This window comes from Salarias fasciatus, chromosome 11 (assembly GCF_902148845.1).
Source record: "Salarias fasciatus chromosome 11, fSalaFa1.1, whole genome shotgun sequence".
Taxonomy (NCBI): domain Eukaryota; kingdom Metazoa; phylum Chordata; class Actinopteri; order Blenniiformes; family Blenniidae; genus Salarias; species Salarias fasciatus.
The window spans coordinates 6,841,893-6,861,707 of NC_043755.1; the positions used below are offsets into that span (position 1 = coordinate 6,841,893).

Sequence of the window (19,815 nt, forward strand, 5' to 3'; positions counted from 1 at the left end):
TTTATATTGTCAAACATCCTGTTCTGAAACAGAAAAGCAACATTTTTAACAAGGTGAGGCCGTGTTGCCAGGTGCTGTATCATATGACCGTCTGTAGCTGGGAAGACTCCCAAAATCCTCGCAGCGGATTTTAATATTACAGATTAGACGTCCCGCCCGACGCGGCCTCTGATTGGTCGAGCATATTTAATCAGACACTTTACCGGCGGCGCTGATTGGCCGCAGCCGGTGCAGTTATGTAAATGAGCACCTGGTGGCGCCCGCTGGCCCGGCCGAGGAGCCGCGGAGCAGAGCAGCAGAGCAGGAGCCGAGGAGCAGGACTGCAGCAGCGGCGGCGGCACGCAGGGACCCTCCACCGCCCGCCTTCCCTCCGCTTCTCCCCGTCAGGGTTGACAGTCCCCGGCCAGAAGCCGCAGCTGCCGGAGCGTCTTCTGCCCGCCGCTCCGGAGCGCTCCTGCCGTCTTCTGAGTTTTCTGGCTGGAGTTCGACCCCCCCCCTGAACGCAACAACTGCCCCGGAGCTCAGTTGGGATTATTCTCCTGTTGTCGAGGACGCGTCGCTCAGTAAAACGCAGAGTTTATCTGAAAGTTTGGGACCGCTGTCAGAGCCCACTTCTCCCCGGTCTGTTCGGTGAGTCCCGCTCAACTAACTTGTGTTTACCCGCCGCGCGCCGCCCGCTCCGTGCGCGTTACACCATAATAAGCGGCTATAATAATAATATTGCAGTGGATATTTCCAGCTGTCCGTGTGTGTGTGTGTGTGTGTGTCTGCCTCTCACTCCGCGGCTTGGCGTCTCCCAGTCTCGGTGTGTGAACCGGGCGCTGATCTGGACGCCGGCCACGGACTCCCGGGAAGCGCGTGTGAAAGTATAACGTTGCGCTCCGGGTCTCTCCGCGCGTTTGTGCGGCGGATACATTGTGGCATTTACTTGACTGCGTGGCTGAAATGTTCTGACAGCGTACATCATGGGCTGCTGCTCCACATCGAGCTAAATGTGGGTCCTTGGCTGCAGAAAACATCACCCAGGGTCGCGATTTGTGCCAAAAGCGGCTCTCACACGTTCCACTTCAGCTTGGACTTTACTTTCCTCCAAATCTCTGCAATGAGTGCACTCTCTAACCAGACTCTAACTTTTAAAAACAAGTTACATGTGTTTGGCTGAGTGATCACTAATCATTCCCCTTTTCACTGTCTGTTAAACTCATTCACTTTATCCATCCATACATCTTTTATACTGCTTTATCCAACTTGTCCTCCTGGGACTCAGGACCTGACTAGTCCATCACGGGAAAATAAAACATGTGCACAAGACAGTCACACATTCCCACTAACTGGAAATTGAAAGAGAGTATATAAACTCTCACACATCTTCAGACTGTCAATTCAAAGTAGGAAAGCATGCAAACTCTGTTCAAGCCTGGACTCAAACACTAAACACTGTGCAAGCTCACTTCACCCAACATCACATGTTAAATGGACCTTCTCTGTGGGCCACGCTATAAATCTGCACCAGTCCTGATGAATGGCTCAGTACAATCACCGTCTAACCTCTGCACGTCCAGCTGGTGGCCATCAACCTGTGACCCCCACGGCATCGCAGGTGACCTCCGACAGGACCATCAGCTCTGGTTTCACTCACCTCTGGCCCTGAATGAGGTGACTCTCCACTGGGGAGCTAATCAGTCACCTGGAATGAGCGCAGGGCGGCAGTCCGCTGGGGAGGAGGAGCCGTGTTGATACAGAAAACATTTCAGACCCTGGGGATAATCTACAAGCAGGTTTATGCGTTAAACAGGATGTCGATTTATGTTTGTTTATGGTAAATTAACTTCAATTATTTAGTGCGTTTTCACCACTTTTTAACTGTTTGTGTATGATTCACTCTGATAGAGGTCATAGTCACCCATCCACGCACACACCCATTCCAGTGAGGATGGCTGCCATGCATACTTTGGGTTCAGCGTGTTGGCCGAGGACGCAGATCGATAACGAGATGCTCTCTCCTGTGAGGCACAGCCTCATCTGGGGTTAAAAAAGGAAACTGTGGGTAAATCATTCACAAGGTGCCACAAATGATTTGAATCCTCTCTGAGAACAGGATGGTGCAGGTGTCGAGAGAAGGTTATGTTCAGAAATAGCTTGTTTTTCTTTTCTTTTTTTTTTTTTTTTTTTTTTACTTACTTTGGTATGGAGACGGAAGGAGATGTGAAAATGAGGGGGTTTCGTGTGTGTCTGTTGCCAACCTTGTTCCTCTGTGTTTGTGCATGCCTTTGTGCTGCTCTCAGGGAGGCGGAGGCGTCCTGATGGAGGAGTTAACAATGGGCTTCAGTGGGTGTGCAGTGCAGCGGGCAGTCACCTTTCCCACCACGAGCAAAAAAAAAATCGGTTGATGCAAGTTTCTTGGCCGGGAGACTGAGCGGGCAATTTGGAAGAGTGTAGTATTGTTAAACTGTTTGGAGAAGGAGGTGGGGGGGAGTGCTTGTGCAATTCGCCAAAAGATAGAGGCAATAAAATGCCATTTTCTCTCTCCCCGTCCCTCCCTCTCCGCCTCTATAGCAAAGGCAGGGGCATAAAGTGAGGAGGAGCCCTCCGTATTGATGCATAGTCCCTCACGGCAGGCACATGTCTGCTGGATCCCTGTCTAATGGGCATCTGGCTGCTAATTTCCCCACGTCCCGTGAGAGCCGTTGGACCCACATATCTGCTTTTTATCAGCTGTGCAGACCCGCAGACGAGAGCTGGAATATTTTAAACCAGTGCATCGACCAGTTATGTGAGTATTGGTGTGCCCGCATTCACTCGGCACTTTGAGAAAAGTTTCGTGTATTGATTTGTTTGGAAAATGACCTTAATTGCATAACATGGTTCCAGCAGGATTTATGCACAGAGGAAAGTAATTTGTCTCACAGTGTCTGATGAATATATAATGACGTGTTTTGTTGCTCTGCAACAAAAGTATTCTGAAGAACTTTGCAGTAATTCTATGTAAAAGAATAGAAAAACCTGGACTTTCTTTTCTTGTGTTGTGATTGAAAACACATTGTTGCATGCCGAAGTGAAAGTTTTTACAGAAACAAAGCGGAGTTTGGAGTGTTTGCTGAGAACTCTGGCTGATCATTGACCTGGGTCTCTTCTCCTCTGTGTGGGTCATTGTTGTGGCTGTGACCACACATTCATTTCTGTTTGTTTCTGCTTGTTGACTTTCCTGAAAAGACCTCTCGCAGGTGGATCCCAGCAAACTTAGAGGAGGCAGATCGACCACAATGCCTTAACTGCAGCTTTTTTGCACAGTTGCCTGATCTTTATAGCGATGTGGCTAATGCGGCTAGTTAACCACATAAAGAGAACAGTGATGATAATGGTGCTTCAATCCAGAACAGTCTTTTTTATGGGACTTCCTTCACAGAAATAATGTATTAGGTCTGAGTTTGCTGGTAATTGGCTCCCGACAGGCCGAGTGGGAAGTCCAGTGGAAGAATTCATTTCAGGCCACAGACACAAAACGGTTGCTTGCCTCCCTTCTCCTCCGTCTCCTTTTAATGGGAAATGAAACCAATTGAAGGCAGGACTCCACTGTTCCCTCTGTTTTCCTAAACCAATTTCCCATCAAGTCTAGACAGCTGGACTTTTCAATTGCATTTGCCGTTTGTGTGGTCACATGCAGGGCGCGCTCGACAAGACTGTCAGGCAAACAAATTAATCGCGTAATGGGTGGTGACACTTCAAAGCGGGATGGAGGGTGTTCTTGCACTTCAGTTGTCAGTGAGTTTTCAAATCTTTCAGATGCCCTCTTCATAAATCTGCATCTTCAAAGTCCAGCCTCTTTTCAGATCAGCTTTATCTCCTTTCATCCATCGCCTCACTCCGCTGTCCCTCCATCCTTCCTTGACATCCAGCATATGTTTGATGCTCTAATTGATCATTCTGACAATTTGTCTATGTCACTACATCCAACGAGGAGCACAGATTCTTCATCTTCTGCCTTTCTCATTCCCTTTGAAGCAGCGCTAGATGTTCCATCCTTCCCCCTCCTCCTCTGCTCATCCATCTTACCCCTGGCCTCACTTCTCCCATCATCTCTGCCAGTCTCCTTATTTGTCTGTTTGCTCTTTCCATTAAGGCTGCTCTGGTTAGATAACTGGGGAGATGATGCTGTCTGAATGTAAGGAAACTTGGCTTTAAAAATATTGACACAGCATCTTATCAAAGCATATCAGGTTTTCCTGTTTAATTTGTGTGTGCCTCTGAATGTCTTCCAAACGTCTCGATAAAGGCATTTGTTTACCTTCACGTCGGCGATAGGGATCGCTATCAGCATGCAATAATGTATGGAAACCTAAAAGATGACGAGCACTACCTTCTTAAAGTCCAACCTGTCAACTGTAATACACAATTCATGAAATATTTCAATACCCGCCCTTCTGTGCAGTTTTATCCACCTCAGGGTTGCAGATGAGCAGAACAGGAAAACAGGTCACCAGCTGATAATGAGGCACACACACACACACACACACACACACTCTAACAATTAGAGACAGAAATTTAAATCAAATATATTTTTGGACTGCCTAGTGAAAGCTCTCTCGCACAGGAAGAGCATACAAACTCAACACATGAAGCCCAGAATCAAACCAGATATTTCCATTGCTTAAAGAAGACTGTGTTAACAACTATACCATTGTGTGGCCCCAACAATTCATTTCACTTTACTTGAATTTTGAGTGAATGCTGTTTCTTGCTTTTCTATGATGTTGGAATTTCAAATGTCCTTGCTGGAGCCTACCTGAAACCGTCTAATCTTATTTTAATCTATTTTATTCCTACAATGCCACTCCTTGATCTACGAAACAAACTGCATGTTTTTTTAAATTAAATTTTGTTATGAAAACTTGGTGCCCTCATTACCCATGATGCACCTCAGCGTTTTACAGGTCCTGTGGCGACTTGAATGTGTTATGATAACAGATTCTTAGTTAACCTGAAGCAGAAATGAGCGGAGCTTTATATGTCGCAGCTGTTTTTTTCTTTCTAATGTCTCTTTTTTTGCGTCTTCCAGGCCGATGTAAGCGACATCAGTTCATGTAATTACACTTTGTTCTGCTCCGACACCTTGAAAGGTTTCTGTTGAAGTTTCCACCCTGTAGATCTTACACTGTGAAGTTAATGGTCTAATTAGAAGAGGACAAAGCTGAATCCACTGAGCTTCAACCAGCTGTGAATGGTGTTGTGTGCACTCACATGTTTCACCAAGAAGAAGTTATCTTCCTCTTGGATGAAGAAGATGAAACTTATAAAACATGGAACAAAACTTAAAAGCCAGCCCGTGCTCTGTTTCTCCCGTTTGCTCCTTCAGATTTTTTTTTCATCTCTGTTCAAACCCTCACACTGTGGTGGTGTTTTACCCTGAGCTGCCAGCGCACACCGGGCCTCCCGTGGCTCAGTATACCACTAATAATTACCAATGGCTCCTGGCAAAGTCAGAGCTTTTGAACCCTTGTTGCAACACGGGGGAAAAAAAACGTGTCAAACATCAAAGGTTACATTCGTTTTCAATATGTCGTCTCTGCGTATGATAGATATGAGCTCCAGCGACATCCTCATTGAGTGGGCTGGACGTGTCTGTCTTTCGCTGCGAGGGGTTTGGAGGGGAACATTAGCATCAGGAAACTGTTGTGTGATGTGTAATTTAGCTCTTTTTAGGAGGCCTTTTTCTGCTGAGAGGGAGGAGGAGGAGGACTGCAACTGTGATAGAGGTATCAGCCTCTGCCCGAGGCTTTTAACAGAGGAGAGAGAGAGAGAGAGAGAGAGAGAGAGAGAGAGCAAAGCTAGACTTTTAAGCTCAGACTTTATATTAAAAAGGCTTCACCGCACTTTTGGATCTTTTCATGCAAGTCTAGTATTCCTTTTGCCTGCTGCCGGAGCTAAACGTTGAGAAGGCCTCAAAGTTCTGAAAGACTTTCCTTTTCCTCGGCCGCCATTCATCACAAATGAGAATAAGACATCTGTTGGAGGGCTGGGCTCGGCCGCACTGTTTTTCTCACTCTGACTCGAAATGCTGAGTCTGGCTGAATTCATTCCTGTTTGACCTGATCTCTCAGTTTTCTGTCTGCCGTTTCTCCCCACAGTCCCTCTCTCCCTCCCTCTCTCATTCCCCCTCCTTCCCTCTCATTCTGTTCCAATCGCGGCTCCGTGGATGAATAATTCTCTGCCTCCTGCGGGCAGAGTTGCTTTTGTCCCACGCTCGCTCTGTCAGTCGTATTCTGTTTGTCCGATCGCTGCTGGGAATTTTTCCTCCGTGACATTCTTCCGTCGGTCCGTCTGCGTTTCAGTCGGCGACTGTTTTCTCTCTGCCCATTGTGAGAGTAGCACTGTGCTGTCACATGCCTCTCCTTTTTCCCCCTCCTTTTCCACCCAGCCTCCTCTCTGCCTCACACTTGTTCTCTGACAGGTGGCAGTGAGACTGTGCAAATTGAATTCTGGGAATTGAGCTGCGGCTGGCCATCGAGCCGCAGCCCCTGAAGTAGCTGGCGTGTCAAACTGGAAACACAGATCCTCATAGACGCCGCCACGCTGCTGTCATATTAACATGCTGATGCCACCTCATACCTGCGCCACTCTCATTACGGGTTTCCCACCCACGTTTCAAGCTGAGGTCAGGCTCGGAGTCTTCATCACGGCAGTGGTGAAGGTTCGTTTTCAGGCAGTAGATAACTCGGCTTTCACTTCTAGAGGAGGTGAGACAGACCTCTATTTCATTACCTCACTTTCACCTGAAACTGAAAAGCCGCCCCGCTCCTTCCAGATGGCTCGCATCCAGAGACCGGAGCTGACGACGGCTCGCCCACATGTACCGACACGTACGGAGATTCAAGCCCCGAGACGCAGAGCGGTGTTCCAGTTACTGTCAGTCACGACCAGTTTCCCACAGGGATTTATCACTCACTCTCTACTTGTGTTTTTCCTTTGCGTGCGCAGCAAAAGCACTTTGCTCTTTGATTCACACGATGCAGCTACTAATCAGTCGACTCGGCGTGAATCAGGTTGGCTGCCAGAAGTGCTAACGAGGCCTTCGCTTTTTTATATGCGTGCTTTTGTTGCGCTCTGTTCTTTTTTTTTTTTTTTTTTTTTTTTTTTTTCATATTTCAGCTCTCCAGAACATCTTCTCAAGTTTAAATTTGGCTGTTCTGTAGTTATTGCTGAATATTTCGTACAAGAAATCAGCCAGTGAGGAGTTGTGTGTTGTTACTGTTTCTGTGTGTGATCAGGCTTATTTCCCTTTGATTGCCTTTGCGGATGCCATAATATTACAGCATGGTGATATGGCTACAATTAGAAAACTGGTCCAGACTAAGTATTGTTTGTACAGCAGGTCTGTAGCTGGGGGGGATTTTTTTATCCTACCTTTTTACAAGCTGTCTGCTTTTATTTGAGTTTGATTACTTATGTAATGACTGACAAAAAGTGAATGAACAAATTTACTTTTTATTTGCATTTCGGCAAATGCAAATTTGCAATGATTGACTCTCGAAAGGCAAATATATCAGCTGTCAAATGTTAAACTACAAGTGAAATAATGATAATGTGATCAGAGCTGTGAGACTTTGTAATCGACAGAAACTCTCTGGACTAAAGTTTACATAACAGCAATACGTGCTCATTTTAGTGCAGCTTTTCCTTCTTTCACAATTGTTTTCTTTTTCATGCATGAGGCTTGAAAGTCTTCTGCTTGAAGACAATTGACAAGAAAATTGGTTCACAAATATCTATATAGTCTTATATTTTAGGACCTCAGTGTCAGAATTTAACGTCAGTTTGATGTTCTCAGCTCAGTGTTTGTGAAATCTGTTTTTCTAGAAGGCTTACGTGAAATATATTTCTTGAAAATCAATATATAATAATCTGTGAAAAGCTGCGTTCAGACTGTGTCCCACCACGAAAACTGCTTTTAGCTGTCCAGCCAAACTGTTAAATTCTGCAAGTAAGTAAAAGGAGGTTGGTGAATGCATCGATAAGTCTGCCCTCAGAAAATAGCGACTGAAACACTAAAACTGAAAAGAGAGAGAAGATTAAAGAGGAAATTGCAGTGTTTTAATTGTTATCACTCACTAATTTAACAGGTTGGCATTAACATATATAGTGGAATATAAAAACTCAGTTTGATTGGCACCTACGAGCCAAATTTCACATGGAGGCAGATTTGCGTCAGTGTCATTCAGCAGTAACAGAAGGTAATTACTGAATGCCTCTTCCCGCTGCACAAAGTTAGTAAAATGGATGTGCATAAAATAGTCCTGAATCCAAGTGTAGTTGGAACCAGCAACAGTAATCTCTTCGCAAACATACTCTACCGATTCTATAATTTTGAGGAGACGGAGCGTTTCTGCAAAATCTGGCATTGAAGAAAGATCTGAATATGATGAATGAAGCTAACGTGCAGGTTCAGGCTGTAGTGAGCAGTATGACAGGAAAATTCGACAATAATGCATCAGTGTGTAAAGCCACCATAAATTATGAGTATGTTTTTATCTTTCTGTCTGAGTGTCATGTCCTTCTTTTCTCTTCTTGCAAAGCAGTGTCGAATTTGGGAGGACTTGTCCTGAACTCGTGGGTTTTCTCTGTCCATCACTTTGCAAGCAAAAAGCCCCACAATTGCTATTTATTCTGATTTACCAAATATGTGCTGTCTCTGAAGAGTGTAGCTTGACTAGAAAACCACTGTATAACATCCATAATGTACATTGTGACCATTATAACTATAAGGAAAGAATGCTGCCCACATCTTAATGAACTGACTTTTTCAATGTTTTTTCTTCCCCTGTTTGGTGTTTTTAAAGGCTTTGTAGTTCTGGATTTATAGTTTGCTGTATTTATTTCACACATGTTGTATGTATTTGAAGTTGGTTGAAAAAGTATAGCCTCGGTCTGCAATGAACACTGACCTAAAAATAAAGAAATCAAGTGCTGTTCTGATTTCAGCTCGTTCTCAACTCCCACACGAAACGGGTTTTTGACTGTAAACATGGTGTAATGCCTTGCTGCCTGCTCAGACTTGCAGGATTGCAGGGTTTCTGTTGATGAAGGCATTCTTATTAACCAGAGCAAATGGTTCTAATCACTATTTGTCTCTGTCAGCGATGCAATGCTGCAACAAGTATAGGTTCAGGAATCAAGTGGGCCTATTTCCAGTTTCAAAAAATCAGCAGGATCGAGGGAAGTAATTGATGGGGATTTCACTCTTTCAATCTTTTAAGCTGCTTATAAAATAACCCTATCTTTATGATATTTTTATTATGTTTACTCTGGTTATCATTTTCAACCATCTTTCCGGCTCTACTCGGTCCTGAGCTGGTAAGCTTGTAAATTAGATTTGATAGGAGCTCTGCTGTTGCAAATCACACTTTTGTGATTCGACCCTGCAGTGTGTCTGCCTTTAGGAAGGTGTGTTTCAAATTGGTTTCTGAGGTAAAAGCTGAGCTGTCCTCATGACTGACTCAGTGTTGAGCAGCACAACTAAACCATTCCTGGAAGACGTTTCTCTTTAACAACTTCCATCTTAATAATGATTCACCAGTGCGTTCAGTCAACCTTCAGCCACACTGCTTTTCTCTCTCCTTTTCTTGCTGCTGTTTAATTTGTTTTTCTGACTCGGCTGCTGGAACCCTCTTTTCCTCACACTCAAGTGATTCACACATTGTTTCCTCCTGCTTCCTTCATAAGACTCGGCATCATCAGATTCCACAGCCATGAGTGGCACTTCCGTGTATAGATGAACATATGACTCACAGAGCTTCCATTTGATGACCAGCGCACGACCAACACCTTGATTAACAGCCCCTTGACTCGATATTTGATCATGCCTGGGTGATTTTGAAGATTGATATAAACGTCAGCCAGCGTATTTTCAATTTGAAGACCAAATTAGCTTCCTTCCTCTGTAAGAAAGCACTTGATGAATCTTCATTGCTATGCAGATGATATCCAGTTATATTTATCTGTGGAGGCACTTGAAAACAAATCGGCTCATTAAAATTTAGGCACGTAACTGGCAAATAGACTATCGCACCTTCTCAGCGCGTTTAAGTGAATATGAGTGAAGTGATTACATCAGACTTTAATGGGGAACTCCATGGTCAGTGTCTTACCCAAAGAGACTTTGGTACATAGCAGAGACGGATTTAAATGTCAGCTTTAGTATTGTAAGATGACTCGCTCTTCAAATGATGTCCTGTCATGTGATTGTTTTTGGACCACTGACACCTCAGAAACAAACTTTCTGACCTCATATTACCCTGAGTGGCTTTTCTAAATCATACATTACAACTTTGATGAAATTTGCTGTCATTTTTGCACAAAAGGTGTCTTTCAAAAGATGTGTATATATATATATATATATATATAAAGTTTCAAAGGCTGCCTTGTTTTATCGGCACGGTGTTGTTAATTCTTTGACAAGATCGCATTAGAGCTGAAAAACTTGTCTTTTTCTGTGTTTTCTCAAGGCTTGAGGATTGGGATTTCTTGTTGCTGTAGTGTCTCTTAACAGTAAATTCTCTCGTTTATACAAAATTTATCAGCTTGAGTGCTCACAGACGCTAGTAAGACGGATCATTTTGGCCTCCTTCTCTTGGTCCCACATTAATTCATGACTAGAATTCAAAACCCGACCGTTAGGCCACGGGCGCCATCATATTATATTAAAGACCCTATATTACCATTTTGGGCTGCTCTGAGTATCCAAAAAAGAAATAGGTGGCAGAGCCTTTCACTGTCAGGTTTCTCTCCTGTGGAAGGAACCTCCAGTTCAGGTGCAGGAGCCAGATATGTTCTCTACTTTTGAGATTTGGTTTGAAACTTCACTTTGTGACAAGGCTTTGGCTTTCAGATCATCCTGAACCGTCTCTTACGGAGCAGTGCAACTGTACATAATACCCTGAACACCTCAGCTCTTGTGCTTTTTTTTTTTTCCATTCTTCATGCATTCATATTTCACCATCACACTCCATTAACCCAGGTCCTCGCTCTCTACAGTGTTCTGTTTTTCCCCCCATCAGCCTTTTCTCTCGATGTACCTTCCTGCACATTTCTCTCACTCTGCAGTTGTGTACTCCTAATCTGCTGTTACCGACCTCACACACCTGCCCCATTTCATTGTTTCGATACACAGTTTTTTTCTTTCTTTCATCTCTGCTCTCTACTCACCCCAATTAGTCAAGGCAGACAGACACCCACCTCTGGGTCTCATACTCTCCTGGTTTTTTTCCTTCCAAAGGGACTGTTTTCATCATACTGTTGATCACGCTATTCACAAAAGTTCGGTGTATTTCATTTCAGGTGAAATTTCAGGATGAACTTAAAATGCACTGTAACCTTCACAGGTGAACTTGATCTGACCTTCTCTAAACCTTTGAATGTGTTCAACCAACTGTTTATTGTTTCAGTGCTCCTGGCACCACTTGCTGTTCTCCAACAAGGTGCTCAACAGCGAAATTCACAACAGATGTTTGATTCATGAATCCATCAATAGATTTCCTGGTTCAATTAGAGTTGGTAATTAAACAGTCCTCCTCGCCAAGCTGTTCATATTTGGACACCATGAGACCAAGACTACACCGAACAGTTGATCAGCTACTGTGAGGATTTTATACTTTCTATAATCGAGTACGCTGAAGATAATGCTTTCATGATAAAAATGAGAGCCTCTTCTACAGGTTCTGATAGGAAAACATTGCAGGCTTGCTCTTCCAGTGGGTTCTTCTAGTGACAAGGAAACTGCGGCACCTTATTTTCAAACTTGTGTTCAAGAAAGTCATCAAAGGACTTTGAGTTGGAAAAGTCTCGCCCTTCAAAGAGTTTTAAAGATTAGAGATTAATTTGTGCTCCCTCCTCTCCAGAACTCGGTGCACAGTCGTGCGTATAACCGGCTTCCTCAAACGCTGACGGAAATCCAAAACAAAGAGCTGGATACTCTGTGTCCCAAGTGGCCATTAGTCATGTGTAACTGGCAGCGTGTTCACTGTTACTCTCTGGCTGTGACTGGAGACTTCACACGTTGTGATCTCTGCATGGAAGGAGAAAGATATGGAAAAAACTGATCTTGAGGTTTATACTTGAAATTGCATACATTATGACATTATTGCTGGACTTTTTTTTTTTTTAAATTACTAACACATGATGAAACATATGAGATCAGGAGGAGTGTTTTTGAGCCATTGCACGTTTTTTCATTTAAAGGATTTACTTTTTTTTTTGTAATCGGAGTGAATAACTCGTGGAAAACCATTCATCATAATTTATTGACACAGAGGGTAAATCACTCGGTAGCTGATGAAGCCAAAAGTTCTAAACCGCAAACCGACATTATCACTTTGAGTGAAACATCTGAACAACTTCTGATATATTAAAAGTTTCAAAAACTGACTTGTGAACTTTGATTAAAATGCTTATTTGTATTTAGCTTTTGCAGTTACTACATGAGCATGGTACGTTTGCCAATTTTTATACTGCTGTGAGTCAAGTTTGGATTCATTTATTGTCTTTTCTCACAACAGTTGTTTTCAGTTAAATTGATTGCACACCACAGTGATTCACTGCATAAAACCTTGGAGTTTGACAACTAAGTAAACTCAAGTAGTTTTCATCCAAGTCCTGTATTCTTCAAGTCAGAAAATGATTAAGGAAGAAAAATAAATGAAATACTGTGAAACTTAATTTCTAAAATACATATTGGGGGACAAACTGTTATTGTTATGGCAGCATAAAACAGCCATGACAAAAACAAAATAAACAAGTTAAATTAGAACGATTTTGGCTCATCGCATTTAATGGAAAGATTTATTTTACGAATTTCACTTTTTTAATATCTGGCTCATTAAATAATTCAATCACGATTTAAAATTGATTAACTTAAAAACGATCAGTTGTACTAACATATTACATTGAGTTAAACTAAATCTAAATGCATCTTGTTAAATTATGAGGTTTCATTGCAGCCGGCTTGAGAGAGAATTACTTTTATTCGTATGAGTTGGACCCAGTCAAACTCAAACAGTGTTTTCAACTTCTTAGCTGAACAGACTCGGGACAATGAGGTGAGGTAAGTAAAACATATACATTACTAGAATATTGGGGGGTTTTCAGAAGAAATTCCACAATACAGTAAATGTGCTCAGTTTGTTTTGTCACTGTTGCTGTATTGATCAAGTGCTGCTAAAATTGGTGGGATGAGTTTCAAAAATATGCAAAGGATTGCTTTTCAGCAAGTCCTTTGAAGTCTGATCAAAAAGTGGAGCGTGTCTTCAGAGTGAGCTGTTAACTCTTTTATGTGTCAGCTTTGTCACACTATTGACTTTCTACAGTGCAGGAAACAATGAAAAAGGTTTAGCATTTTGTAGAACAGGGACAGATATAAAACACAGATTGTTTGTAGAAACTTGCAGAACTACCTGAAAGATCCTCCAAGTCAGTCCTGGCATCTGAAGTCGTTTTATTGAACAACTGGAAAGCAGAATGAATATGAGGGTCCGGCGTGAGGGGCTCTGTAGAAAAGACGCTACCCGGAGCCAAGGCGGCCGTCTTGCCAGCTTTTCACCGGGGTGATCTAATTATAGAGCCTGGCAATGTATCTGCAATGATGCAATGGGCGCTCAACTGAAGGAGTGTGTGTGTCTGTGAGTACGTGTGTGTGTGTGTGTCGAGCCTCTCTTGTCAGTTGTGCTTTGTTGTGCGGGACTGAAACAGCAGCTGCTCATAAGTATTCATTAGCCCTGCTCGTGGATTAGTCGAGACAAAATGTGAGCGTGCAGATTGGGCTGCACACTGCGCTGCCTCCTCCAGAACACAGCGGGCCCTTCTCCTCCTCTCTGAGCACTGACCACAGCTGTTCAACACCACTTGACTTCTCCAGCAACAATGTTCTCACATGGTTGTGGACGCTTTGGTTCCTGCCGGCTGAAACGTTGCTCTGATTGGTTTTTCGTGTCTGGTGAGGAGCGCCGGACTCATCTCTCTCGTGCGTTCTCCCGCGTCGACCAAACGTTGACGAGACGGCCGAAGGTTAATGTTTGTTGACGCCGCGATGGTTGTTATAGCGATTGCTTCAGATTTGAAGCCTCAGCCATCAAGTTCTCAGCTCTGATTTTGCACACAGGGCTTAGTCCAGTAATTCCCATATTTCAGCATTTTGTCATCTGGCATGTGTGCAGGCATACTTACTCACTTGGACAACTCAGACTTTTTTTTTTTTTCCTATAAAGAAAAAAAGACGTCAGCCTCTCTTTCTTTCTCTTTCTTTCTCTCCACACTTGGAACATATGCACCATGTATCGGTTGCGCTCTGTCTCCTGTTCAGGACAGCTGCACCGGCTGGCTATCCTTGAGCCCTCCTCTCTGCCCACATACGCGCCCCTCGCACCCACGCAAACACACACCGCCGGGCCATAAGTCACCCTCTCCACACCGCCTCCCTCCTCACAAATACTCGCACACATGTACCCATGTCATCGCTCCGCTTGTCCTGCCGTCTCCGCCCTGTTGCGCCCCAGCCAGCGCCGTCATTCGCTCGGTTTCTGTGCATTCCCTCGCCCTGCCTCCCCCAGTGACCACCCCCCTCCCCCCTTTCCCCTTCTCCTTCCTGATCTTCTGTCACTACAGCTGTGTGTCAGCTGTCGGCCTGTCCCAGTCTGCTTGGAGATGAAGCTGAAGCGCAGAGGGTCTACAGGGAGGAAAGCATGGCCTCTCTGTCTTCAACAGCTGTCGCCCCCACTTCAAACGTCCACTTATCATGAAGTTTTCTTCCTCCCTCTTGTTCCATCGCTCGAAGTCTTCCTCACACACATCCAACAGTCACATATGCAGTGATAGAGCTATAAAAATATCTGATTGGTTGCAGGTTTTCCTCCATGGCGTAGTATAATAAAGGCAATCACATAACCAGTATCCTTAGGAACTGTCTTGGAGTATACTCCAATATCATCACTGACTGAAAAAACAAAGTCAAACACAAGGCCTGGGAATGATGGGATGGCCCCCACGGTCTTGATCTCAATCTCATAATGTCTGTTTTGGTTTTGCATGAAGAGACAGAAGAATGTGAGGGAGCGTACTTCCACAAAAGAGCTGAGCTTAAGTCTGAAAGAGGCTTCAAGCAACTTTTCTGCACAATACTTTTAGTAACTTTCTTCTAGTTGATTCTGTTTCAGGTGCAGAGTTGTTACGCAAAATGCTGATTTCTCTTTATTCACTTTGCATTGTGTTAATAGTTCATTTCTATCCCTTAACACCTGCTTTTGTGTATTTTAACATTGCAACTTTTTTTCCACAAAATTATTGTATATATGATGTTTTTTTATGTTTGCTTTAGTAATAAAACACCCACAGGATGCCATTTTAAAAATCAATGTGGGCACAGTCCTAATTGCCCGGTTATGAGACACTCACTAAACCTAACCATACGTCCTTATATTGCAGACCTGCAGTAAATCCCACCTTTATGAAGGTTGTAATGCACGGCTTTTGTTGAAACCAGAGTGGTATTGATTTTTACTCTATGGTCGTTTTGGAAGTTCAGTATATCACAACGCAATTCAGCAGCCCCACAGACTGCAGGCCCCGAAATGATCATAAAGTTGAATTAGCATCACTCTGAAAGAATTTACACACACACACACACACACACACACACACACACACACACACACACACACACACACACACACACTCACATAGTCCTGTATTTTATAGTTGTAGTTTTATGAAGATGTATCCAACAAACATACAATTAAGAGTTGGTGTAAATTGACGGGTGTTTTTGTCTTGACAATCTATTTAATTAAAATCTGTCTGTTTTGTTGTTGTGAGTGAGTTGTTTTCTTGGTAATAACTGACCATGTTTGTGTTCGCAATTCACGGAAAACACTTTGACATCTGTCCTTCTGCTCTCCAATACTTATCCTCTTTCGTGTCTCCAGTCTGGCAGCTCTCTCTGTTTATTTATTCCAGACAAATGCCTCAAGCCATGCTCCAAATATGCTCCATCCTGTTAAGCGAAAGTAGGCCCGAAATCAGTAATTTGGAGAAGTGATTGGCATTCTGAATACTGAATGAGAGAAATTCACTGCAGCCAAATGACGACGGCTAATTATACTGTCCTCAATTATCAAGCTGTTTGTATTCTTTCTAAAGGCAGTAAAGTACCGTTGTATCGTGCCATACTGGGGCGAGAAAGGAAAAACAAATTAGCCTGAGAAAGTGGCCTTTGTTGCATGCTTGTGTGCTCACTCTTTTGGGGTTTGGCCCATCGCTGAGCTTGGCGTAGCAAACGTTAAGAAACAAATGATTTTGAGACTTGCAACGTGCTCTGGAATCGGAGGATTTGATTGAGGGAGTTGGGTTATCGATGGAGAGCCTCCGAGCTTCCCAGCCTCTGGGTGGAGCCGTATGTAAAGGAGCCATTTAGGATTTGACTCGGATTGTCGCAATTTTAAAAAAAAAGCACAGACAGGAAGTTTGAAGTGGCTCAGAACGTCTCTCTGCTTCGTTTGTCTGCTACAGGTATGCCTGTGGTCACCGGTGCGTCTCCGGACAGGTAACCAGGTGTGTTGCTGCCACCATGGCCTTGACAACCCTGCGGCTGTTCCCCCTGGTCGTGGTCTCAGTCTTGGCCGTGCCGGCGTCGCCTTCAGGGGAACACGAGTGGCACTTTAATCCAGGTGGGTTCATTCAAACGCACGCAGCACACAGAACTTCTGAACATCTGACATTCTCCTCACATTCTCAGATCAGTAAGGCTCATTCTTCGCCCACTATCAACAGGCTATCCTATGTCCTCCCCCTGCCTGCCAGCCAGTCCTGTGTAATACGAGAGTGAGATAGCCAGGCGGTCCTTCCCCCCCACCCCCGTCCCCTCCGGCTCGTCAGGACCGCTAATGCACAGGCAGATCATGAAAGTGTCAGTCAAAATGTCGGTGAAGGGAGCGAGGAAGTGAATGTGAGCCAGCCAGGTGTAACCGGAGGAGAGTGTTTGCAGTGTGTGTCACCCCTTCCTACTGCAGCAGCACCTTCTGACTGCAGCACCAAGCTCTGGGTAATGCAGCCGCTATCGATTATTGTTTTTAATCATGTGGGGTTTAATTATTAAAGTCTTTGAGTCGTTTAGAAAGGATTTCCCAGGGGCCCTCAATGGCATCCTGTCTAATAAAGATTTCAAAATCAAAATGGAGGACATGAACAAAGCTCACATCAGAGGGTTTGTGATTTTTGATTGATGGCTGATTTGAATGAGCGTTTGGCATCACTGAAGTTCTGAAAATAAAGAAACATGGAGCCACTGATCTAAATGACCGTTTGAGTTTTCCTGAAACAGTAACTATAGATTTCACCATCTTGTTAACAGCCATCGCTACTTTATTCTGGTATTTCAGTATTTGTCTTGATGATGCAGTCAGTTATTTCACAGTAAGATGCTCGCTGTGGTCTCTGGAGTGATCTGGTGCCCTTTTAGTTCAAATTCAGTAGCTGCTCTGAATCAGTTTAGGTCCAGGTGGAATGTGATGCAACATAAAAAAAAAAAAAGTGAGTGCCTTTTTTCAAGCTTCCAAGACCTATCAGTTACCTGACAATGTCAACCTTTGATGAATTTCGATGTAAAAATCTTTTAACATCAGAGTGCAACCTCCAGGAACAGACACTAAGGTAAAACCACACGAGTATGTCTTTTAAACAGAGAAACCTATAATATAATTCCATAACAAACAGGGGGAAAGGGTTCATGCAACAATAGCAAATGATGAAATTGTGTCAAAACCTGTTAAACCTGTCAGAAGCTGGGCTTCTGACACAATGCTCAGTTCTGCATCATTAGACATAAAAGCATCCAGGCAGTCTGGTTGAAGATGGTAAGATGAAAGTCCATCAGTCTGGGAAAACCGGCCAGCCTTTTAAGTCAGAAGCATGGAAGCCGAAAATCAGCTTTGCTGAACCACTGCTAATCAGAGATGCTCACCCATCATGCTCAGGTACGTCCCAGCATCCAGGAGAGCAAGCAAGGCTCAGACACAGGCAGCGGGTTGAAAATATACAAAACACAGAACTTTTAACATCCAAGTAGCTTTTAATAATGAGAACAAACCCTGCAGCTTCACTTAGAGTTATTTACCAAACTCAAGTTTACTTACAAGTTCAAACTGCGATTATTATAGCCGTGTACCATCTGCTCCGTGGTGTACGTGTTTTATTGATGATAACACACTTACCTTTAGGTTAAAGCATTGCTCACAATCACAAGGCCTCCAGCATAGCTCCGGGCTTTTCTTAAAGCATCAAAACATTTCTTTTTGGCTTCCTAGATGTGAGAATTTGCTGTTTTTATTCCTTCACGAGGTGACAGCTACGGGCAGACGACATTAAGTTTTCAGGCTGTCCCTCTGTCCCTTTGTCCCATTCTTGCTCAGTACAATATCTCCCAATTGCACTGCAGGAATTCCTTTAAAATTTGCACTTTTGTTCACTCTGAATTACTGATGAACTGATTCCAATGCCTTCATTCATTGTCAGCTGGGATAGCCTCAAGTCCCCTGTGACCCGTCTCAGGATAAGGAGATATTGAAGAGAGACGAACGGCTTTATGTGTGGCCCATTTATCTGAACACAATACTCCAAGAAGTCCTACTCGTTTAAACTTTTATTACGTTTTCCAACAGCATATACTGCAGCCATGGCCGGTCGGGACAAATGTGTTTCTCAGCTGCAGCGTCTCTGGCTAGCGGAGGCACTGCCAGGAACAGTGAATCTATTTCCTGTTTATATTTGATAATGTTTTGAATTGTTACGTGAAAAGCAAATACTTACCGTGAAACAGATTAGATGGGATCAGTTTGGGGGGGTCAGAGGTCAGGCCTTTTCCAGACATATTTTTCTTTGAATTTTTGAAGGAAAATCCTGACATATGTAGAAAATACAATTTATTTCATCCAAGCCTTTGCCCTTACTAAGCCGGGATCAGCTCCAATAAAATGAATCGTTATAGAAAATAGATGGATTTATGCATGGACAGACTGTGGTATGGCTTCATCGGTTGAGCAGATTATCCTCCTTCCCCGAGGTTGGAGGTTCAGACACTCAAACCCTGTTGAGACTACTCAAGTGGTAAAATGCATTATATGATGAAACCCATTAAACATTTCTAAAACTCTATTGTAAAGTAAGTGCTACAGTGGTGATCTATATAGAGACACTTGAGAGATATTTCAAATTAAAAGTGTCTTATTAGGTGGAGAACAGTAATGCATTTTCAACCGATGTTTCAAACAGCCGTGAACAATAATAGCTTGTAATGTGAAAGATATTTTCCACATTTAATCAGAACTATCTGGCCTTCATCAGATGAAATGTGACAGTCCTGGTGTTTGAGGAAGCACGATGTGGCTCCAGCTCCATGAGTCTGGTTTTGAAGTTTGAACGATGAACACATTTGTTTTGTTTACGGAGCTGAATTGGGCTCACCAGTGTGAGCAGGAAGTGTTGCAGTCTGGGTAAAATCTTATGAGAGATGACAGAAAGCGAAGGGTGAACGTAGAGGACACAGATGGTCAGAGACGGTGAGAAATCAAAATACCGCCGATGGTGGGCTGTTGATTGGGAATGTGCTATCATGATGATGTTATTATACAGACACCTGTCCTTAGGGGCGTGTGTGTGTGTCTGTGAGTGAGTGTGTGCGCGCGCTGCACCAGTCAGGGTTTTAGGGTTTGTCATGCAGCCCAACATTCCTGTCCGCTGACTCAATGACAGAAAGTGAGTTAGCCCCCCACCCCGCCCCTG

At 43.7% G+C, this 19,815-nt stretch overlaps 1 protein-coding gene across 4 annotated transcripts in view; it reads left to right on the forward strand.

The window, feature by feature from the left end:
- Nucleotides 1-298: 298 nt before the first annotated feature.
- Nucleotides 299-19,815, forward strand: part of ddr1 (discoidin domain receptor tyrosine kinase 1) — a 50,497-nt gene continuing 30,980 nt past the window's right edge. For 3 of the 4 annotated variants that reach the window (XM_030103077.1, XM_030103080.1, XM_030103079.1), the window contains exons 1-2: nt 299-630; nt 16,549-16,706. In XM_030103077.1, the coding sequence (XP_029958937.1) occupies nt 16,607-16,706 (100 nt within the window). In that variant the 5' untranslated portion in view covers nt 299-630; nt 16,549-16,606. Of the gene's footprint in view, nt 631-16,548; nt 16,707-19,815 lie in introns of those variants that run through there. The other variant, XM_030103078.1, reaches the window with a different exon arrangement.